This window comes from Erpetoichthys calabaricus, chromosome 5, assembly GCF_900747795.2.
Source record: "Erpetoichthys calabaricus chromosome 5, fErpCal1.3, whole genome shotgun sequence".
Classification (NCBI taxonomy): Eukaryota; Metazoa; Chordata; class Cladistia; order Polypteriformes; family Polypteridae; genus Erpetoichthys; species Erpetoichthys calabaricus.
The window spans coordinates 209,592,748-209,618,137 of NC_041398.2; the positions used below are offsets into that span (position 1 = coordinate 209,592,748).

General features: G+C 34.8%; 1 protein-coding gene across 7 annotated transcripts in view; it reads right to left on the reverse strand.

Annotated features, from left to right (window-relative positions):
* The window catches only part of nipbla (NIPBL cohesin loading factor a), a 257,134-nt gene that overhangs the window by 38,059 nt on the left and 193,685 nt on the right, over window positions 1-25,390 (reverse strand). For all 7 annotated transcript variants that reach the window (XM_051928337.1, XM_028802451.2, XM_051928338.1 and 4 more), the window contains 9 exons: window positions 24,631-24,813; window positions 19,780-19,971; window positions 12,791-12,862; window positions 12,609-12,698; window positions 11,894-11,997; window positions 11,383-11,469; window positions 9,384-9,615; window positions 3,719-3,870; window positions 2,336-2,416 (listed from right to left, as the gene is read on the reverse strand). In XM_051928337.1, coding sequence (XP_051784297.1) covers window positions 2,336-2,416; window positions 3,719-3,870; window positions 9,384-9,615; window positions 11,383-11,469; window positions 11,894-11,997; window positions 12,609-12,698; window positions 12,791-12,862; window positions 19,780-19,971; window positions 24,631-24,813 — 1,193 coding nt within the window. The remainder of the gene's footprint in view (window positions 1-2,335; window positions 2,417-3,718; window positions 3,871-9,383; window positions 9,616-11,382; window positions 11,470-11,893; window positions 11,998-12,608; window positions 12,699-12,790; window positions 12,863-19,779; window positions 19,972-24,630; window positions 24,814-25,390) is intronic.

Below are 25,390 nucleotides of genomic sequence, written 5' to 3' on the forward strand. Positions count from 1 at the left end.
GGAGTCAAAAGAATAAATCAGAAAGAAAAGACCTGGAATTAGCAGGTACAGTTGTTTCAAAGAAAACAATAAGTAATGTACTTAACCGCCATGGCCTCTATGATGCTCACCACGTAAGACTCCATTACTGAAGAAAAAGCATGTTGAACCTCGTTTAAACTTTGCTGCACAACATTCAGACAAGCCAATGAAATACTGGGAGAATACAGTCTGGTCAGATAAGACCAAAATTGAACTCTCTGAATGTAATTGAACACAACATGTACGAATGGAGAAATGTGCTGGGACATTCTTGGTAAGAATCTGCTGCCATCACCAGGATGCGGAAGATGAAACAAAGGTGGACGTTTCAGCAAGACAATGATCCCAAACACACAGCCAAGGAAACTCTCAATTGGTTTTAGAGAAAGAAAATAAAGCTGCTAGAATGGCCCAGTCAGTCACCCGACTTGAATCCAATTGAAAATCTATGGAAAGAATTGAAGATCAGAGTCCATTGAAGAGGCCCCCGGATCCTTCAAGATTTGAAGACAGTGTGTGTGGAAGAATGGGCTAAAATCACACCTGAGCAATGCATACAACTGTTTTCTCCATACAGGATGCATCTTGAAGCTGTCATTACCAACAAAGGCTTTTCTACTAAGTATGAAAAATAAATTTCAGTAAGCGTGTTCAGTACTTATTCCCTGTGTCATTCCACTTTATTACACATAATTTATGGACTTATTTGTTTTGATTCCTTTGTATGTGTGGATTACTTGGTTTGTTACATCTGGTGAAAATTTCATGTCAATAGCCCCATTAGAAATATATTTACTGAGAAAAATGTTGACGTGTTCAATACTTATTTTCTATGCTGTAAGCCACAAAAACACAGACACACTTTCAACGTTACAGTTTATGTTTAGACTGATGAAAGCGCTTTCTGATTTAATTGTAAAAAGGGCTACATTTACTTGTTATTTTGCAACATGCCTCCAAATGTTAAGTAGAAAAATTAAACAATGGAATGCTTTTTTAAATTATAGAAAAGGAGCCTGTGTTATTATTTTCTTGGACAGTTAACCACTTATAAACCTGGTGTTTCACTGCGGAAGCTGGAAACAACTGTTTGATCCTTTAATAATGCCGATATTGAAAGCTTACTATTCAATAAACTGTCATTATTGATCCTGAATTAATTTTTCTCCAGATAAAAAGAATATTCCTTTAGCAGATGCCCATGTATACATGTACAATGATATTGGTGTCTTATTTTTAGTAAAAGTAACAATTTTACTAGGCAATTGCTTAGCTAGGATACTGCATGTTAGGTGAAAAAATTCTTCTGTGCTGGTTTCCACTACAGTTAAAATGTAATAGCATTTGTCTTCTTCACATGTCTGGTGTTTTGTATTTGATACAGCAGTTTTTCAGTTCCCCAACCATTGTTTTGTTTATCTTAAATGCATGTGTGTTTATTTGTGCCTGGAAATGTGACGTCCATGTTATATATCTGTAATCCTGCTGGGTTACATTGATATGAGTGAAAGGGTGAATCCTAGTTAAATCCTAGAATGGCAAAACAAAAAATAAAAATTCAGGGTTGGGTGTGAGAAAATGTTTAAGTGCTTGCTGACCTAAACTAAACAGTCAACCGCTCCCTCCCCACTTACCCCATGTATGCCAATGTATGAACAGTGCAATAAATAAGCATTAAAAAAGCTGCATCTGACAACATGTAATGGAACGGAAAATTAAATAATCAAATATATCCAAATAAAATGAAGCCACCAAACAGTGAATATTAACAGACAAAAGTTACAAATTCAACTCACAAATCAGTAAACGATACATTTAAAAGTTCAACTGTTTTAATATATTACACGTTAAAATTATTAAAGAGGCAACAGAAGCAAGCGTAAGAATAAAATCATCATCACATTTAAAGGTCATTTTCCTGGTCAACCAGGGTAAGCCTAAGAAGTATAAGAATAAAAATGCATCAGTGTTTAGATGTCAAAGTTTGTTTTTAAGGGACCAATTTTATGTAATTGTAAATATACTGTACATTTCCATTTTTGTTGATATACTGTATGCAGGGGCTGTGGTCTCAGTTGGGTTTCTATGCTAAAGTAACAGCTAAATTAAATTTATAAAATAAAAATCAGCACTTTGAAGAGGAGTCAGAAATACTGTATAGTAAACAGGTTTCCTAAAAATGAGTGGACTCCATTTAAAATTACTTGACTTTTATCAATTATAAACAGTTCTGTTATGTCTTGTTGTGGTATCAGTATCTAGGTTTATTAAAAATGCTCACATGTGCTCAAAAAAACAAAACAATGTCACTTACAGCAGTCACCAGTTTGATGGCACAGAGTTGGAGCTCGCTGACGTTTTCTACAAAAAAAGGTGTAATTCCCATTGATGATACCTGAATAAAGAAAGAAAAGAGCATGCCTTATAAAGGGATTAATTAAATGAACTTAAAAGAAAATAAAAGACATCTTTAAACCTGTTTAGGCTTAAACATTTTCTCTAACAAAAAAATAGAAATAGCTGATAATGCTCTAAAATGTACGATATGGAAATTAGAAACTGACATTATACACTATTCCTGTTGTGAACTTCACTGTGCATTGATAAGCTACATGGATCATATTAGTTCAATCTTACTGGGTGAATATAATGCTATCATCAAGCATTAATGTGCATAAAATAATTGTCACTGCCATTATAATGGTCTTACATTTGAATTAAGCATTAATATTTTATAAATATATTTGTCACATCAGATTACTAAATTTCCCCTGAGCCTTAGAGTCAATCGCAAGCTCTGAGCCAACTCTGGCTGAGATATGGTAAATGTTTTTCTTAATGTTTATTTTCTTTTCTTGCCACCCTTCCACACAAGCCAAAATTACAAAGTTTCATGCACAGCTTAACCCACCTCTGTCATCCCCTTTAGAGCTGCCTTAGGGCTTGTTGGCTCTTCAGTCTATGGTTGTACTTGCCTAGACACCCTGTTTTGGTGGAATGACAATTCTGAACAGATTCACAATTGTTCCATATTTTCTTACCTTTTTAATGACTGACTTCACAATGCTTAGAGGTATGTTCAGTGAATTGGAAATTTTCTTTTATCCTATCTAGTATTTTACAAGAACACTGCTCTGTATCTGCTTAGAATGTTGGTTTGTTTTCATGTAGCTTTTTTTGGAAATGCAGTAACTAAGCTTTAGGACAGATATATGTCTCTGTATATATCTCTGTATTTATTCTTAAAACCTGAGAAATTCAACTGCACACAGGTGGGTTCTTGTCAAGTAACTATATATTGATTATATCACAAGTTATTTAGGTCCACACAAATGTGTGCCATCAAATATTTTCTCTTTATTATTAAACTGATCAATTACAAAAAAAAATTTTTTTTTTCACTTTGACATAGAGTACTATGTGTTGATGACTAACAAACATCTGTAATGCAATAACATGTGAATAAAGTCCAAGGGGTGAATTCATTTTTACAGACTGTACATCTAGAATAAAAACTTAAAACAAAATTTTAGAACAGACACTTGATAACTAAATATACAGTTCATAATACAAGCCTGGGGGTAAATATTGAAAATACTCAAAATAAAAAAACAATGCACCAATTTCAATTGGACAGTACTGTGTTTTAAATTACCATTTAAGTGTTAAATGCCAAGAACGATCAATTAGTACTTACCTGTAAGATTGTAGTATCAGTGAGCAGTTGAATTTCAAGCAGCTCTGACATGTTGCTTACAATGTCACATACTTTATTGTACAGCATTACTATTACTCTTTGCTTATGTGTTGAACACTTTGCACGCTTTGCTTTAGAGGTCAGAACACCACCTGACAGGAAACAATGTTAAAAATTAATAATAATAATAATAATAATAAAAGAAAATGTGATAATTTCATAATTTTATGAAGAAAACAAGAGAGTGCTTGGATTTTGATACTATGAACAGTGAACTGAAAGCAAAGATACCAGCAATCCTGTATTAGGATAAGAGTAACTTTAAACTGAGTGCCATAATGTCAGTTTATGCAACCTATAATTAGTGAGAGAAGGACTGAAGTTAACTGGTAACTGTAAAGTAAACCAACCAGTGTCCTTTTGTTTCTACGTATTTGTTAATAAACACATCAGTCTGCAATGGCAGCAAGTCTTTGGTTTATTCAGAATTCTTAATTTAATGTGGTAGGACTAAGGGCCGGTTTATACTTCACACACAGAACGCGTACACATCATGGCTAACATGCATTCCCAGCATTCATTTGACGCGTCCTCTAAGCACATACTCAGAAATTAAAGTGACGCATGAGCGAGTTGCAGTAACAGTAAAAAGTTGGGGGGTGCAGTGTGATCAAGTTGGAATGTAACGTCAGAGACTCTGTTTACTATCTACATGTGACAGAAAGCCATAATTCGATGTTTGATGAATGGTTCGATGTGATGAAGCAAAATGCCGACATACAAATACATTTGTGGTGCTTTTATATTCATTTATATTTTATATTATTTTATCTCCTTTGCCATCTTTTTTTTTTGCACCTTCACAACAGCATCAGAATGTATGGCAGTGAATTTGAGCCGCAGACAACAAAAATTAAGGACACAGTGAAAAGGTCTATTTTGTGATTAAAGTAAAAATTTTGGCTTTAATCTCAAAATGTCCACTTTAATTTTGTAGTTTATTTTATCATTAAAGTAGACAGTCGTAAACAACATCCTTTTCAGAGATATTGTGGCAAGGTGTCCTCGGAATTTAGTGGATGTTTCAGGCAATTCACAACACAGGAAGCCGAACGTTTTCTCACCATGATGATATCTCGCACTGCCACCTGGTGGAATCTTCCAGATTTCCGTAAAGTATGTGCTCAAGTATAAACAGATACAACACTTGCATAGCAGTATTGTCCACTGGAACAAACGTTGCATGAAGTATAAACAAGGCCCAACACTTTCTGTTGCCATGGATATGCAATAGCATTACATTGTTTGCTATATGATTGTATACATTCTTCACCTTATCTTTTATTATTTTGCTATTTCTATTTTTAAATGCACCAAAATGCAGTTAAGGGGAAGACACATGGAAGACACTGAATCAACTGTTCATCTGATCAGGATGGAGTCCACTGTGTTATCTTATTGCATAACATAATTGCCAGTTAAAGAAAATACACAAGTTTGTCAGCTGGTTCTCATATTCTATATGACAATTTTTACATCAAATCAAATAGAGTGTTGACTCATTCATGAGGACAATGAAAATCCCCAAATAAAGAAAACTCAGAAATTCACATTATAGTAAAATGTTGCAGAACTCTTCTTTTTTGAAGTTAAGAAGGTAAAAGGGGTTCATTTAGCCATTCATCATCACCACTGAAGTTTTCCTACAATGTGAAATTTGAGAACAGGTGTAAAGTAACTGAAGACAATATACAAGCAAAAGTCTTAATTCTAAGTTATCACACATTATAACAAAATTCTGTTTTTGATTATTAGCCAGAACTAGGAAAAGCTGATTATACTCGATTTTGTGGCTGGTTGGCTCAATGACTGGAAAGATTTTTGATCACAAACATGAGGTAAACACCTTGGATAAGGTGTCAAAATATCTCAAGAAGAAAACAGAAAACTACAACATAGAACTGAACTAAACTAAACTCGCACAAGATACAAAGAAATCACCATGTTACTAGCTTAAGGTTTTTGCTTTGAGAATATAAATAAAAATATTGCAAATATCCTCAATATGCTAAGGAAGAGGCACCAGTGGAGATATTTTAACTGCAGTTGCTCTGCATAATAAAAAATACAGCAAGTAAAGTGTTGACCTGGACCTGGCATTTCTGTTTTCAGCTGTTTGTAAATGCTAGCCTTTCTGTGAATTGGTCTAATTGGTTAAAAATATTTCAGTAAATCTCAGTTTTATAATATTTCTTGTAACACAAAATGTCAACTGCTGCCACTCCTAACAGTTCCAAGTCCATAATCATTAAAAATATATATGCTGACCTCATCGTAGGAACTCTGTTCATGTACATGTAGAAAAGGATATTGTATTTAAATATTATTCACTTTAATCAATTTTTTTCATTTAAATTTGTTTTGCAATAAACAATTGTAACAGTATTAAATATGAAGAAAACAATTATGTCAGGAGTAATTTTATAAAGCAAGCCAGAATTTTACTGATATCTTTAAAAGAAGTGGTTAACTTGACACAAATGTAATAATATATCAATTGACCAAAAAGTAAAAAACAAAAATTAAGAAAACTAGGGGGCTCTGCCATCTGCTCGCTTTGCTTGCCAACCCCCGGGGGTGGGTACTAGGTGACCGCTATCTCACGTTTGAGCCGCTCGAAGAGTGTTGTGGCACCGCTCTGTTAGAGAAACTGATTGTATTTAAATAGGTGGTATATAGAAGAGTACACAGGGCGTGGGAGGAAGACGGTTTGGTCCTTAGTTATTGTGGATAGAAAATCAGTTATGGGAGTATTTCACTACAATTGTCTATTTTAAATACCAATGAATAATAAAACGTAGTAAAAGAGTAAAATGTAATAAAAAGTAAATAAAAAATTAAATTACATTAACGCCTAGTCAAAAATAATATTATGAATTACTTTATCCCCTAACTTGCATTCTATAAATGTAGCTTTTTTTTGCATGTCTGTTCCCATATTGTTCAGGATATTTTTCTCATTCTCATTTATTCTTCATTTTTAGTATATGCAGCTTTTTTTGTTCATTTTCTTTTTTTTGACGTTCATTATCAGCTCTTGCCGCCGTTATTCTATTGCTATCTAAAAGTCAACATTTTTGAATAGATAATTTGCTTCTCTGCCTTGCCATTATAACCGACTGTGTTGAAGGCGATTTAACAGCACTGAGACTGTTGCGGGGTGGTAGGGAGAGAGGATGTGTGCACTAGGAGTAATGATTGGATGAGCAGAGTGGACGGCAGTGGTCAAGGCTGAATATTGCAGACACAATGGAAAACTTTTTTTATCAGACATTAACTACTGTGTTAGAATTTTCAATTAAGAAGAGTTTTCTTAGTAGGTCTGTCTGAAGACTAGTAGACGAAATTTTACCATTCAGGTCTGAATACTGATTTCTAGCTAATAATAGGATTAATAGCAGGAATATTATTCAGAGTGATAATTGCTTGAGCACTACTTTATTAAAATGGTGTTAAACTCCTTATGTATATAGTCATAAATTTTCCCTAAACAAATGCATTACTAAAGAGCAGCAATCTGTAGTAGGCATGTCACAATATCACAACTGTATTCAATACCAGTGAAATTCACAATACTTGATACCTACTCAACACCACACCAAAAACATAAATCCCTTTCATGTCTTTTTAATTAAAACTCCATTACTCAAATAGACAATATTTTGCCTTTTTATCTGTAACAGAATATAAAATATATAAATACTAACAGTAACATCAAATTTAAAATAGAAGTATATCAAGCAATTAGTTGTCCCGCTATCATTTAAGTAAACTAGTATTGACATTCATAAATATCAAATTACAATGCAAGGCTTGAATTTATTGTGCGATAGACATGTGCATTCCTCCTATATAACAAAGTGTGCATGTTTCGGGTCAGCATCGGATTTATAAAGAATCATATCATCAAGGACAACCTGATTAATCTTGGCATGTGAGCATTCTAATTTAATTTTCTGACATTCCTGACCTGTAACTGAAAAACACTGCTTAAAATCAATACTAAAAATAAAAACATTATTATACTTGTACTGTTGCATTTGAGAATTTCAAGTTAACTAATGACATCTTAATTTAAACAAACTCCTTAAAGCTATTTTTGTGACAACGTGCTTTTAAAATGTGGTTTTGTCAGAGAATTCCTCTGTTACATTTCTAATGTTTGTTTTTATAAGATCTATATTTTCATTACCTGGTTCATCACCTGGTTAAAAAAAGAAAAAAGATACCAAAGCATATTTATCAAATGCATCAAAGTAATTTCAGGTTTAAATGTCACAAATTCCTACTGCTTTAATTGTTCAAATCTGGCCATTTAAGTTTGTGTCAAATTCAAGGCTTTTGTGGAGAATTGTACTTGTCAGTTTTCAATCCATGGAATTCTTGTAAAACAACTTTTTTGTGCTCTTTTCTAAGTATCATATATGAGTGATTTGACCTTTTTATTGCTTAGGCTGTTTACAAATCCAGTATTGGAAAATTTACTGGACTGACATTACTTGTATTCCATTAATTATAACTGAGAGAATGCATTACATTCGCCAATATGTCATTAAAATATATGATATACTGTATGTACTTTCACCAGGTTCTTCACGTTAAGGGTTACATTCATAAACATTATTTTGCCTTCAAAAGCCAAACCACTGACTAAAATTTAGCATTTGTAGAATCCTATTCAGTATATTGTCCGTATTGCTTATAACTACATGTCTCTGTGATGTGTTTCCGTTAACATAGTACACGTCATATTACTACAGAGACGTGCTTGTGCTTCGAAGCATTAAAACACTAAATAAATTTTATTTGGCATTAACAAATGAAGCAACTCATTTCACTGCTAGTGTAGCTCAGCCAAAGAGCTAATATGTTTGAAAATTGGCTCAATCTTTACTTGCTACAACTGTTGCAAGCACTGCAGACGTGCAGGTTCCCTCACATCCCCCACTACTATATGCACGCCTCTGGCACCACTTAGAAAATGCTTGGATGCTCAGATGGATATCTGTAGATGAACAAACCTCAAACAAAGAATTTCCAGGTATGACTGAAATTTTTATGTGTAGTTTTTACTCACGCTATTAGCATGTATTGTTGCGCCTTCCAAAGTAAAAAGTATACTTAAAATCACTAATCACTGTGGTACTGATGTTGAAAAAAAAAAAGCTAGTACTGTTAGGTTTTTAGCATTTCAGTCCTGCCTTGGTACTGAAGTAATGGTTCTTGCGACATCCCTAAACTGTATACTGTACATTTCCGTTAACAGCAAAAGCAGCTAATTCTTCAATATGTAAAATAATGAAGTATGATAAATAACCAAAGTTACAATTTATACACAAGTTATTATTCATCTACTTTCATATTTACTACTCATTGCGAAACAGAATTGATGATCACTAATTTAAATTAATGAATATGTTTTCATATTTGATGGCTGAATACTGTATTTCTGATACCAGTTTTTCAGATGATGAAAGCACCAAACAACATAAAGTGACATTCAATACATTCTTTAAAAATAAATAAATCTCCTGTATCTTAATTAATAACATTAATAGTTGAATTATGGTCAGTGTAATTTTTTTTATATCTGTTGACAACATACCTCCATGAGGATCAATCCGGTAAACAGGATCATATTGAGGGTATAGAGTGTTTTGCAAATGGAATTTAGTGTATTGAAGAACCCTCTCTATTACATCCTCAATATAAACTGCTTTTGGCATTTGGGGAGAAGTCATGATATTAAGAGCAGTTAGACAAGCGTCAGCTGATTTTGTTACTCTCTCCATGATGAGATCTCTCCATAATCGCTCTTCATCTTCAGTATCATTGTCCTGAAAACAGTAAAGTGTGAAATTATCAATGAAAGATCTTTTGGAACTTTAAAAGATGTCTGAAAACAAAAGAAATATAAATAAAACACAAAAATAAGTACATAACTGAAAAAGAACTCTATATGTTATTCTCTTTTAAAATTTACACTATGTTGCAAGGTAATACATTATGCATGCATCCATTTTCTTAATCTGATTATTCCAATACAAAGTTGTTCGGAGTCAGATTAATTACTGCAGAATGTAGAATACAGACTTCTACCTTAGTCTAGTATACCCTAATCAGACCTACTGACAGGACTGTTCATTTTATACTTCTTAGTTAATTATTCAAATGTAAAGGCTTATTAATCATTGGTGGAATGGAATCCAGCAACCCATGGAAAGAGACACAAATTTGACTAGAATCCTTATAAATCAGTGCATACTGACACAGGTCTAGACCATCATGATCTACTACAGATATGTATGTTATGTGCATGTATGGATTTCACCATGTATTAAATCACACTGTGAAATGACAGAAACAAGTGGTTAATTGGTGTACGTCAGTAAAACTGTGACTTTCCCAGTAACATGTGCTGTACTCTAAATTCTAACGGCATTTGACACCACTTTAGCTGCTTTATTTCCTAAAGTCAAAAAAATCTCTTACCACAAGCTATTACAAGTAAGCTGTTAGTATGAATGTACACTCCAAGTGTTTAATTTGGTGACCTAGTGATCCCAAACTGCAGCAAGATACTGAAGTAGTTCAACCATAACCTTCCCTTACTCTCTCATTTCAGCATTGGCTGAGACAGTACCCTTTTGCCTTGCCTCCTATTAAGCACCATTTTAATATTTTGAACTGGTTAATAATTACTCCAATATTATGAACTCTGCCAGTATTAAAAAATATTTACTTTTTTTATATTCACTATATTTTTTGATATATTGAAAACTATTTATCTCACGTGTCAGTCCTTTACTAAATGTAATGTCAGAATGTATTTTTTGTCACTTCATTATAAAAAGAAATACCATAAGTAAGCAATCTAATAATATTAAATATCAGATCATATAACCCATGCGACTACAGCTATTATTTGTTTCTATATTTAACAACTTCATATGGCCATATCTACATTGTCATAGGAAACTAGTGACCACTATAAACCAAGTAAACCATCACCATTCTCTTATTTTACATTAATTCAGCTTGCCTCTTCTCATTTTCAAATTGTGGTAATTCAGCAGTTTACTACCTCATTTATCCAAGGGCAACAACTGGGAAGATATCATCTGCTAACTCAAAGACCCAATAAATAAATTATATGCAAACATCATATGCAAGTACACACACTGAAACAACCATTTTCGTAGTATAGAAGTTGTAGACATCAATCCAAAATTCATCATTGAGTATTTTACATGGTGCTTTTTTCAACATATGCCATCATAAAGCATGTGAGGAAAAGTATTTTATTTTTTAATACATATATTATTATCCATAATTTCTAAAGAAAAACAAAAAATGACAGTAAAAGAGACACAGTTAACAATAAAAACCTGAAATTAGCCAAGGATTCAGATGTCAGCTCCAGTCTGACATCAGCAACGGATGAAACAATCACAAGGTATCAGCGAGACAAAAAAGGAACAAATGACTTACAAGATAAAGCATTTGGGAGGGTGTAAATGCTTCTGTTATGTAATGCAACACTACAAAAGCAACATTCCCAATAATTGTACATTATAGGCTCAAAAATAAGCTGCCCAACTTACGTGATTGATCATTGTTGACAGTTTAGCACCATCTTGTATGTTCTTCTCCAAGATATTTAGAAGTTTGACCATTTTATCTGATGGGAGCTAAACAAAAACATGTTATGCAGATAAATTCATGAATGGTACAAATAAACTGATGAATGCTGATGCATGCAGTCTTGAAGTCTAATGTACAGTAGAGGAAAATTGAGCCATTCAACTTTAAAAAAAACTGGAATTTCCTTACAAAATGTTACTTTTCATAAAAGCTCTTTACAAGGCACACAACACAGCTGGAAAAATGAAATGGACGCTATTCTTTTTTCCTTAGCTGGTACACTACCTTTTCTTGAACATGACCGCTGTGTCTATAAGCAAAAAGACACCAAAAGAAGATCCTTCTTCCCCATTCAATGCCAGTTTTGAGGAATTTAATAATCATCAAGGATCATGCTTTTTTTCTTAAAAATTTCGGTGGTTTATTCTATGTTAGAAACAGTCTTTCTGTGATAACAAAGGTGTTACATACCCTGGATGTGATTCCCATGGCTTTAATTTTAGCAGACTCGCTACCCAGTTCATTAAGCTGATGTTTGCCCAACAATAACTCCTGTGGAATTTCATCATCATCCGCTAAAGGAAAAAGGAAGTGAGTTTGCTTCAGATGAAGTTTTTCTTTTCTCTCTACTATTGTGCAGAAAAAAATCCTCAGAGGGCAGGATATCAGCACTGACACACAGCAGCATGTTCTAACAAAGCTTAAGGTGGCACATATAAAATAAATGCAGAATTTTTGGGGATGCATGTTTGAAAGTCTCACTAGGAAAAAAACTATGAAACATTAACAAAACTGGTAGTAATGTACCTATAATAAGTTCTACAACAATTCAAATGCAACACGGAGCACATTAGGAGGCTTTGTCCAATCACCATTATAACAGCTATGGAAAAAGGAACCCATGCCAGTTACTGGAAAAAAAAAACTTTACACATGTATGCAGAATACAAAAAAATGATCAATATGCATTCCACCTCAATACAGTCCTACCATGTAATTAAGCATGAGCCAAAGTCTACATTTTTAAAAATAAAATTCTAAATTGTTTCTACAATAAAATACATAAACAAGTCACTGAAATGACTCAGACAAGCCAAATAATGTATATTACGAGATAAAGGCATCTGAGCCAAAGCATGCTACATATGAAAACGGAATGCAACAAAGTCATGTACATCAACATTACCTAAGGCTGTGAAATCCATATCTTCCAAATTCTCCAAAATGTTGTCTACACTGGCAGAAAATCGCTTAAATGTTGAGGAGTCCATCATTTCTTAAAATAAAAAGGACATTTTTTTATACAGGAAAAAAAAACGTTAAATGAGAAAAAAGCTAAATGAAAAGCATGACAATGAAATTTCCTACCTTCTGGTGTTAGTTTAGGTTCATAAGCTTTCCTTTTTTTCAGCTTTTCCTTTTTCTTCATTCTTCTCGCAACTAAAAGATTAAGACATTAAATAAAAGAATGTCCAGATAAAAAGAAAATTACTACAGATTTTTCAGACACCTTTATTTTCTATGTCCTGTCAACTGATGCAAATAACTCATTCGTCTTTACCTTTAATTAGTTGTAACAGATACAAAATGACACAAATAAATCTGCTTAAAAGTACAATGGCATTTAGCTAAAGAATGAAAGTCATGCTGAAGTGAGTCCATTAAGATCAAAAAAGACAGAAAAGGCTAGTGAAACAAATATTCACATTGATTCAAAATGTTTTATGCATCACTAGGCATTTTAGGTTAAGTCAATTATACTGTATTAAGTATGATTCTGAGCAACATTTCACTAAAAAACTACAGACCTGCTTCAGTATTCAAATAATAGATGCTAAAAACTTATCCAACCTTTCATTTTCTCTATTAATCCAGTCGAGGGTTGGGGAGCGGGGTTGGTGCAAAGATAGAACTAATCCAGGAAAAGGTGACGCTTACTTTTTTCTAGCATAAGATGGTGGAAAGGCAGAGTTTGTCCCAGATGAAAATATGCACAAATAAGAATCTGGCCTGAATGGGAAGCTAAATCCATCACATAAAATAACTGTTTTTACATTCATACATCAGAGTGAGGACACTGGGAGAAATCTACATCACTAAAGTTAGAAGCTTACTGTGGTGAAAGAATATATTAATTAAGCTGTTATTTGTTTTAGGTAAAAAGCAGAGTTGTAGGTCAGGCTTCCTGAATATTTTGCAGGACAACATGGTGCAAAATAAACAGGACAAGAGAGTGTTGTGGGAGGCACCATGGGCTGTTGGAATAGATTAAGATATACTGCTCCCACCTTCACTTACACCATTTTTACAGAAAACATTGTTTCCTTTATACAATATGCAGAGGCAGCAAATGCACTCTGTAAGCAGACAGAAAAAACAATATACACAAACGAAAGAAAATCTCTTAAATTATTTCATTTCTAGAGAAAAATCCCTCAATAACGGCTCAGCTGGAATTAAATCTGAAGCAGTGAACCAATTATTGTTTATTCATTGTAATTTTTATGCAATGCAGCTAAAATTATGAAAACGCATGAAATAAAACTAAAAATGGCAATCACAGATTCTGAATTAAGCTTCAAATCCAACATTATCCAGGTTACAAAGACCACCCTTTCCATATAACAAAAACAGCACGACTTCAACCTTTTCTGTACAGAAACTGACATGAACGTTTGTTTTTAGCTAATTAGGGAACTGTAATGTACTTTTTAAGAGTATTGCCAAAGTAATACATAAAGATTTATAATGAAAAAGCAAGAATCTGAGCACTTACAGTAACACCAGTTTTATACACGATTTAATGTCTTCATATATCTTACACAAATGATTTTAAAATACCATTAATAATAATGCTACTTTGAGCTGGACTTGAAAGGAATTAGAAATTATAATGACATTAACTTCATTATAAAGCAAAGGAATTCCTTGATAAAGGAATGAGGGCTTTGTATTCATAATGTGAAATCAATGCATACAGGTACAGTTTTCCATCTAACCATTCATCCATTTTCTAAAGTGTTCACCCAATTCGGGGACACAGGGTGCCTATACTGGGCATGAGGCAGGAACCAACCTTGGACAGGGTACCTAGCTGACATAAATCCACATTTACTCATATGGGTTCAATTTAGAGTCATCAGATAATCTATCCTGCATGTCTTAAGTATCTGGAAGACACACTCCACTCAGTAAGTGCCAGCAAATGTTGTAGAAAGTAAAAAATTGCTGTAAGTTTCAAAGAAAGTGGCCACCTTAATCTGTATCTGTGGTTAGTCTACAATAATGTCAAAACAAACTGCTTTACATACTTTATCCAAAATAAAGTTTATTTAGGTAGTACTTCAAAACGTTTGTACTGGCCAGCTATTTGTGTGGCATAGCTCATAATGGTTTGAAGCACAGGGCAAATCGGTTTGGAATGTATTAACAGGCAAAACTACAAAAAAAACCTACACTTAGCTGGTTTGCAAAAACAACATACTTCATTGCTGAAAATGAATCTTTGAATGATAGGTTAATGTAGTTTGTTGGGTTTTTGAGGTCTAAGTAATGTTCATTAGTTCAACAACTAAAATGTGAGAAACTTAGAGACAAATATTTGAATGGTACTGGAACAAACAGGATATAATCCATTTAAGAATAATCACTGCTGTTAGGGTCATTCTAGTTCAATGAATATCAAGCTTGTATTTAGACCAGTAGCTCACATTTTTAATTAGAAAAAGATCAAGAAGAATTTGTACTCATTAGTTGGTAAACAACAGACCTGTTAGATTATGAGGTAAAGTTTCAATTTTACATGAAAGCTAGTTAAGTATGTTAGCCTTGCCCCTTCTTTAGCCATTTTTATGATCACTGGAGAATAAGCCTGCATAATTTAATTTTGTTAAAAATATTAACTGGTAACACAATTGGCATACTGGCTTTGTACTTTCTTTAGGTATTTTTTATAATCACTTGACGATAAGCCTGCATAATTTCATTTTGTTAAAAAAATTAACTGGTAACGGAATTGGTCAATTCTAGTAACATGAAATCGATAATTTGTACTAGCCACATGTGTTGAGAATCGATCATGGTGGCAATCCAAAAAAAAAAAAAAAGGAAAGCTATAGAGAGTCTAGATATCAGTGACTAGAATCTCAAAAAACCTTGCTGTGTACAAGGTGGAAAGGAAATAAAGTATACCCCAATTCAGAGGTGTTCAGTAATTCCCGCTAAGTTCTGATTTATCCACACAGGTGGCGCAGTGGTAGCACTGCTTCTTTGTAGTAAGGAGATTGTGGGTTTCTGTATCCTCCCTACGGGGAGAGCAGTTTGAGTAGTGAGAAAAGTACTACAGAAATGTAAATAATTATTATTGCGTAGAATCAATAAGGAATTTCCCTCAAAGTATAGATCGTGCAGATACAATAACGTGTGAATGTTTCTTTGCTTCTCTCAAGATGTCCTGATCGGGTTGAAGCCTGTCATTTGATTTTGTTTAGAGCACAGAATGGACTTTCTCCAAGTATACGCTACCAAGCGTCAAGGAAATTGGTGAATGGAGGACCTGACAGGAAAGGTGACATTTACTTCTGGTACTGCAAATCCCGAAATGCTGGAATGGTACCATTAAAATTTTTTTCCTCCAGTACTTTTTCCAGTGCCGGTACACCCCACCAGGCCTAAGATCCAAAAAGAAAACAAACTCATGCAATTAAATGCCTTTTCAAGCTATGCAGCGTCATTGTGCCAAATGACACTTGTCTGTTCTTGGATTAAGGATGATGAATTGTAAATTACAGGTAAGGATCTTATTTTGAAGCTTAGTAGGGAAATTCATCACAGACTGGACAGTAAGTTCATCAATTAGAGAGGTCTTTGCTCTTTTTCTGTAAGAATTTCAATATCTATGTTTGTAAAGGAGACAGCAGAGTACATTAGACAAAAGCTTCCAGAAACTGGGCAATACTTGTGCTGATAATCCAACAGACTTTGGGGCCTTCCTCTAACCCAGGGAATCCCAGGCTTTCTTAAGACCTGAGAATGGCAGGAATGAGTAAAGTGGAGAATTCTGTGCCACCATGGGGAGGTAAAGATTTTCTATAAAGGAGATGATATTTAAAAAAAAAAAGATGTATGTGACATGTCTGAGTAAACCTGGAATAAAATTCAAAAAAGCATTTATTGATCTCACTAGGTTTATTAGAAGTGAGTCCAGACTGAGTAGTAACAGTTTACTAGGTTTAGCTCTACAAGCATATTATTATGGCATCACCTTTAATAAAAGTGCGGAATTCAGTTCTTGCTTAGTCTGAGTATCTAAAGTTTCATGATTGGGTCCACCAAACAAGGGCATAATTCCTTCAGGGAGAAAATATATGATTTAAGCATATTCATCTGTTGTTTTGAAAAAGCTAAGCTGCTTACAAAGTAAACAGTGAAGTCTTACGATGCTTAGATGGCTAACCATACATAAACAGGATCATCCACTGATCCCTAATTTATGGAAATAAATTCATAAATATATCTATCCCAGGCGTCACATTTAAATTCAATAACAAAACTTTGTGCTCCGTTGAATCATCACTTGTTGGATAAATAGACAATAATTTTAACAATTTTTCAGATACTCTATATACTTATTATTTCAGTGGTACCATACTCATATCTATTGATACAGATAGACTTATATGAAAAAGTATATCTTAAACACATACACTGTATTTTCGAAAGTAATTGTTATTGTAAACATTTTCAGTAAGTGACATTAAGTTGTATTGAATTTACAAAATGTACTACTGTATACAGTAATCCCTCCTCCATCGCGGGGGTTGCGTTCCAGAGCCACCCGCGAAATAAGAAAATCCGCGAAGTAGAAACCATATGTTTATATGGTTATTTTTATATTCTCATGCTTAGGTCACAGATTTGCGCAGAAACACAGGAGGTTGTAGAGAGACAGGAACGTTATTAAAACACTGCAAACAAACATTTGTCTCTTTTTCAAAAGTTTAAACTGTGCTCAATGACAAGACAGAGATGACAGTTCAGTCTCACAATTAAAAGAATGCAAACATATCTTCCTCTTCAAAGGAGCAAAAAAATCAATAGGGCTGTTTGGCTTGTAAGTATGCGAAGCACCGCGGCACAAAGCTGTTGAAGGCGGCAGCTCACACCCCCTCCGTCAGGAGCAGAGAGAGAGTGAGAGTGAGAGAGAGAGAGACAGATAAAAAAAATCAATACGTGCCCTTTGAGCTTTTAAGTATGCGAAGCACCGTGCAGCATAGTTAAAAGCTGCACACAGAATGTAGCAACGTGAAGATAATCTTTCAGCATTTTCAGAGGAGCGTCCGTATCGTCTAGGTGTGCGAACAGCCCCCCTGCTCACACCCCCTACGTCAGGATCACAGATAGTCAGCGCAAGAGAGAGAGAAAGAAAAGTAAGTTGGGTAGCTTCTCAGCCATCTGCCAATAGCGTCCCTTGTATGAAATCAACTGGGCAAACCAACTGAGGAAGCATGTACCAGAAATTAAAAGACCCATTGTCCTCAGAAACCCGCGAAGCAGCGAAAAATCCGCGATATATATTTAAATATGCTTACATATAAAATCCGCGATGGAGTGAAGCCGCGAAAGGCGAAGCGCGATATAGCGAGGGATTACTGTATAAATATATTATTATTGTTTTTCTTTATATGGCATAATTAAAAAAAAAATCCTCAACTAAAATTTCCATCTCAAATATTTGGTAACATGGCAGAAGGCACAGATAAGACCTCCAGTTAAAAACCAACAGAAAATGTCAATATGTCTAAAGTATTGGCTTGAGAGTAATGCAGTTGACTGCCAACGCTTTCAGAATAAAATGAGTAACCATCTCAGTACTGTGTCATGTAAAAAGGCAATATCTAGGTTTATTATAAAAAACTCACCTGACACCATTAGGTAAGCTGTTGTTTTTCTGCTGTGTTATGCTACTTAACTGATGGAATATATTATTGCCCGCACATAATCTCAACAGTGTGTATCTACAAGCTGTACATTTTTCCTGTTATCTGCAAAAGATTGCCATTGTACTCTGCTAACTAGCACCTATGAATGCATTCTAACCTAACATGGAGAAGAAATGAACCATCTCTAAATTAGTCATCCTCAAACCTTTAACACTGTAACTATAGCTTACAAAGAACACTATGAAAATTTACAAAACAAAAGGGTTGTGAGCTAAATAAATTTATAATACGAAGACTCCACTGCAATACCTACAAGCTTAACCATTTCCTCTTTTACCGCAGGATCTCAGTAACATTTAATGGTAATTAAATATTAATTGATTAACAATACATAAGGAAAAATAAACTGCACCAAAAAAGCATATATAACATACAACAAATTAATTCACAGGATAAGCCTACAAAGTTTACAGAGTTTATGGGGTCATTATTGTCATATGTCCAGAGTACAGTGAAATTCTTAACTGCGTATGCTAATTGACATGTAATATGTTGCCAATCGTAAGAGTAACTGTCTAGGTTGAAAAGTAAATAGATAGTCCAGTATAAAATGGACACACAAATAGAATAAAGCCACACTGTACAATGTTTCAAAACATTTCAGCAGCCTAATGAAATTATGTTTCATGAAGATGATGTGAAATGTGTGTTCCACAGCTGGTCCTGAAGTGAAGTAACACCACCATGCGCATTTTTATTTTTTTAAATTCCATCATTTATTTTATCTTCACTTTGATGCCACTTTAATATTTTCATCTTTTAAAATGGGCAAACACATAAACCATATATTATTCTCATCTTAAAATACTGAGCAAATTTAAGTCCTGAGCATATAGATATGGTCACTTTCTTTCATGCAGAACCCTATACAGCTCTAAAAGTTGCCCGGCTAAAACTATTTCTTCTATTAACAGATAATAAAGAATTCTGTATTATCTTTAATGGTATTTTACTTCACTGATTACTTGGGTAACCGCAAAATAATTGGTTACTTACCAATAGAAAACATTTTGATAACACCAATTTTTTGTAGGAAACCTCTTACATGTTTAGATTAATGCATTTTGTTATTTAAAAAGACAAGTTTACAAATTCTATCCTAAAATATTAACAATATTGTACATCATTAGAATCCAAAACTTAAGATGTCAATGTGACACTGAAAAAAAATGCATATTAGTATCCAGTTTAATACAAACTGAAAACTAATATAACTTATCAAAAAGCCACCTTTTACATTACACAACACAAAGAATAGAAATAATACAGTGTCTTCAGGCTCAAATAACCCACTGAGTAACATTTTGTCTCGAATATATAATATTTGAATGTTATTGAATTGACACATAAACTCACTATCACTGAGGCTTGGAGGAGGTGAGTCATCCTCAGAGTCATCAGGGCTTCGCTCTCTGTATCGACTGCCTGAGCTTCTCCTTCCTTCTTGCAGGAAACTACTCCTCCTGTGATCCCCTGAGCTTCGCCTGTCTCTATGGCCTTCATACTCCCAAGCTTTATCCTTGTCTTTTTTGTGTTTTTTTCGAGGAGCTGTTAAAAAAAAAAAAAAAAAAAAAGACACAAGAAGTGTTTTTAATGATTCATTTTACAGGATGGTGAAACATTTTTTCATTAGGGGAATGGGGCTCTGGTGAAGTGTATCTATTTTTAAAGCTTTCAACACACCAATCACTACACTCTCAATGTGTTCAAAATACACACAATAATGCAGAAACCAAAAAGTGTACTGGGTTCAAACTCTATGCAACTAACGGGAAAAAAATTATTAAACCTTTAAATAATATGCTAAAGGGCCCAATATCAGCTCAGCTTCAACTAATACCCCCAAAATGCTCAAAGATTATTTAGGTGTGATGCGGATTTCAAAGTTCCATCAAAAATATGAGATACCATATATACTCATGTATAACTCGGGTCTTGAAACCCAAAAAATCAATCATAAAATCAGACCCTGACTTAAAAGCCTGTTCAAAAATACGACACTTAATTATTATTTTTTTTTTTATATACATCTTCTTGCCTCCTCCAATCTTGCATCAGTTTCTCAGATTGCAGCAGTGCAGTTACCAATTTCTTTCACTGCTTCAAAGATGTTTAATTTAAAACCAGCTTCATATTTTCTTCTGGTCGAACGCTCCATCATTGATAAGGGATGCTCTTACGATAAAGGTGTATGAGGGTGTGAGATACAAAAAACAAATCAGTGCAAACGTTACTTCAGAATAGTTCGGGTATTACCGTGTAGTCATGTAGGCACAATACATAGAAGAAAAAAAAAAAGGCAATGTGCTCCATGATTACTCTCTCAGGTGGGTGTTAGCATTTCATAATCTCTTAGACCAATAGCGTGAGTTTTCTATATTTGACTTATACGACCAACATTATAAAATACCAGAAATTATACGATAAAATCAAGTCCCAACTTATCCGCGGGAGAATGTATCCGCAAGTACAGGTGCTGGTCATAAAATTAGAATATCATGACAAAGTTGATTTATTTCAGTAATTCCATTCAAAAAGTGAAACTTGTATATTAGATTCATTCATTACACACAGACTGATGTATTTCAAATGTTTATTTCTTTTAATGTTGATGGTTATAACTGACAACTAATGAAAGTCCCAAATTCAGTATCTCGGAAAATTAGAATATCAATTAAGACCAATGCAAAAAAAGGATTTTTAGAAACGTTGGCCAACTGAAAGGTATGAACATGAAAAGTATGAGCATGTACAGCACTCAATATTTAGTTGGGGCACCTTTGGCCTGGATTACTGCAGCAAAGCGGCGTGGCATGGAGTCGATCAGTCTGTGGCACTGCTCAGGTGTTATGAGAGCCCATGTTGCTCTGATAGTGGCCTTCAGCTCTTCTGAATTGTTGGGTCTGGCGTATTGCATCGTCCTCTTCACAATACCCCATAGATTTTCTAAGGGGTTAAGGTCAGGCAAGTTTGCTGGCCAATCAAGAACACTGTGTGCAGGTGCCAGGTCCTGTTGGAAAATGAAATCTGCATCTCCATAAAGTTCGTCAGCAGCAGGAAGCATGAAGTGCTCTAAAACTTCCTGGTAGACAGCTGCGTTGACCTTGGACCTCAGAAAACAAAATGGACCAACACCAGCAGATGACATGGCACCCCAAACCATCACTGACTGTGGAAACTTTACACTGGACCTCACGCAACGTGGATTCTGTGCCTCTCCTCTCTTCCTCCAGACTCTGGGACCTTGATTTCCAAAGGAAATGCAAAATTTACTTTCATCAGAGAACATAACTTTGGACCACTCAGCAGCAGTCCAGTCCTTTTTGTCTTTAGCCCAGGTGAGACGCTTCTGACGCTGTCTCTTGTTCAAGAGTGGCTTGACACAAGGAATGTGACAGCAGAAACCCATGTCTTGCATACGTCTGTGCGTGGTGGTTCTTGAAGCACCGACTCCAGCTGCAGTCCACTCTTTGTGAATCTCCCCCATATTTTTGAATGGGTTTTGTTTCACAATCCTCTCCAGGGTGCGGTTATCCCTATTGCTTGTACACTTTTTTTCTACCACATCTTGTCCTTCCCTTCGCCTCTCTATTAATGTGCTTGGACACAGAGCTCTGTGAACAGCCAGCCTCTTTAGCAATGACCTTTTGTGTCTTGCCCTCCTTGTGCAAGGTGTCAATGGTCGTCTTTTGGACAACTGTCAAGTCAGCAGTCTTCCCCATGATTGTGTAGCCTACAGAACTAGACTGAGAGACCATTTAAAGGCTTTTGCTGGTGTTTTGAGTTAATTAGCTGATTAGAGTGTGGCACCAGGTGTCTTCAATATTGAACCTTTTCACAATATTCTAATTTTCTGAGATACTGAATTTGGGACTTTCATTAGTTGTCAGTTATAATCATCAACATTAAAAGAAATAAACATTTGAAATACATCAGTTTGTGTGTAATGAATGAGTCTAATATACAAGTTTCACTTTTTGAATGGAATTACTGAAATAAATCAACTTTGTCATGATATTCTAATTTTATGACCAGCACCTGTATATACGGTATTTGAAGTATACCCAAGTCTGGGCAGAGTCACCATAGTTTTGAACATTCTCTATTTGTAGACTAGTAGTTTTACAGTAAAGCAATATATCTAAACATGCTTTCCAATGACTTTACATTTTACAACTCATTCCAGGATGAACATTATTACAACACTTTTCTAAAAGTGATTTCAGTTTCCTTTAGTTCATGACATTCTGAATTAAAAAATCCTTTGTGAGTAAGGGAAAATATGGAGTGAGTGCATTACCATTACATAGTAGAAGGCACCCTATGAAACTCTTAATTAGGTAACTGGATTTTTTTTTTATACTTTTATAGTCAGTTATTTAAATTCAAACCTGGCTATATTCCCATACTTAAACTGCTGAATTATGCAATTCACTGGTTTTATAACAATTATCTACTGCATGTATCAATTACTTAAATTAATTAAAATGATGCAGAGAATTAAAATGTAAAACGTTGTAGACATTTACAAAATTTCTCTGTAATTACTTATTGAAATAAAGACAACCAGAGAACATGTGTTGTAAGGTATCATATATATAAAATGCCTATGCGTAAGTATGTCTCCCTTTCGTTGCTAGGTGATGATAACAATTTGTTTAAACATGGGACTGTTTTGCATTGCCAGGTGATTAATATTTGTGTAGAAAATAATGTTAACATTGTTGAGAACGTTTGGTTAATTTTGGTTAACATTGGACTACGGAATCGTATCGTATTCTAATGGCCCTCCGGAATACCTGTACACATGTCAAGAGTTTAGTGCCACACATTCCAGGTAAAGTACACCATTTCCTCACAATAGTGAACGACTTATCCTAAACCTTACACGATTATGCCTCGCAAAAGACCGCTAGATGAAGCGGTCTTTTCCGAACAGAAACGTCAATGAAACGAAACGAAAAAGACCGCACTCGACGACCAAATGCAACACAGGAGGAAGCATCCCGTCAGCGCGAAAGACAAAACCAACAAGACCGCAATCACAGAGCAAATCCAACAGAGTAGGAACTATCCCGTCGCCGCAAAAGACGAAACCAACAAGACTGCAATCACAGAGCAAATGCAACACAGGAGGAAGCATCCCGTCGACGCAAAAGACGAAACCAACAAGACTGCAATCACAGAGCAAATGCAACACAGGAGGAAGCATCCCGTCGACGCGAAAGACGAAACCAACAAGACCGCAATCACAGAGCAAATGCAACACAGGAGGAAGCATCCTGTCAACGCGAAAGACGAAACTAACAAGACCGCAATCATAGAGCAACACTCACGCAATTACCTACACCTCAGCATCTTCATACAGCCACCGGAACATATGTTATTGAGGACAACATCGACCAATATTTTTGTGGAAATTTACAATTACGGTACACATTCTGTGATGCAAAACATTTCCCTGCTGAACAACCAGCAGATAAACTGTTTAACATCTGTTGCCATAAAGGAAAAGTGAGTTTACCTCCGATACGGGTATCTGCTTTACTGAAGAGCCTCATGACGGGACAACACGAACACTCAAAAAACTTCATGGACAACATAAGGTCATTTAACAGCGCATTAGCCTTTGCTTCAATGGGTGCTAAAATTGCTCCTCCTCCCGGATATGGGCCCTACTGTTTTCGTATTTATGGACAGATTTATCACAGATCTGGGGCTCTACATCCTGAAAATGATGATCATCGTTGATTTGCTCAACTTTATATCCTTGATCTTGATGAGGCGTCTGCACAAAGAATGCAAATCAAAGAGAACACTAAATGCAACCTCAACCTCATGACCCTGCTGAGTTCATTCATGAGCGACAATAATCCTTTTGCTGAAGCATGTAAAATGCTTTATGAGGTGGAGCAGCAATGTCTCACGGAAGCAGCATCACGGAATCTGCAAGCACCATTAGTGTCATTGGCGATCATTCATGATAGAAACCAGGACCATATAATATAATAAAAGACCATAAAATATACATTCGCCTGCTTCAGCAGGCTTTTCAACTAGTAGATTAATAAAGAGAGAAAGAAGTTTAATCACATTCACTTGGGAGTAAGATAGAAGTAATGATATACTGCAGATTCATGGAGTTGAACTAAACACTTTTTTTCTGATGAAAAGATATATAGTTATACTCCTATGCTTTGTGCTTACATTCAAAGGCTTCATCACTTTCGCTGTCATCCTCCGAGCTGACCTCAGCATATTTTGGTCTTTCGTTGACAGTACTGCGCTTTCTCTTATTCATCTTGACCCGTTCACACAGTGGCATAGTTGATTCAATTTCAGCCAGCAACTCAGGCGGAAGATCTTTTAAAACAGATTGGTCTATTCCACCTTAAATAAAAATATAAAGTATTTAAGGTGATATTTTACATTAGCGGAAAAAGACAAACAAGATGGTACAGAGCATTAAGACATCAATGCACAAGTTACAAATTTATAAGCTTCATTTATTTTAAGATTAATGCAAGCCAAAGTGAATCTGAACATACCAATTTAAACTACAGGTGAGGATGTAACTTTTATGTTACATATACTTTTTAAAAACTTTTTTCCAATCACCAAGTCTTACAAGAAAGCATACAAAAATAATCAAAGAAAAACATTTAGCAGAGGAAAAAAAATTATCAAATACCTACCTTACTTAGTGTACCAAAGCTGTTTATAAGAGCAGAGGAAAAACCAGAAAAAAAAGAGAAAGATGCAAACTAAACAAGCCCCAAGACATCAATATTTAGCTGATAGTCACAGGTTAACACAACAAATTTAAAATTCCCATCATGCATGATATGCCATCTTACATGTGCCATTGAAGATGTACCTTAAGCCTAAGGAATGCTAAAGTTCACACACATAAGAAAATTCATAAAATGAGTATAAAAATGCATTTTAAACAAAGTAAATCTAAGTC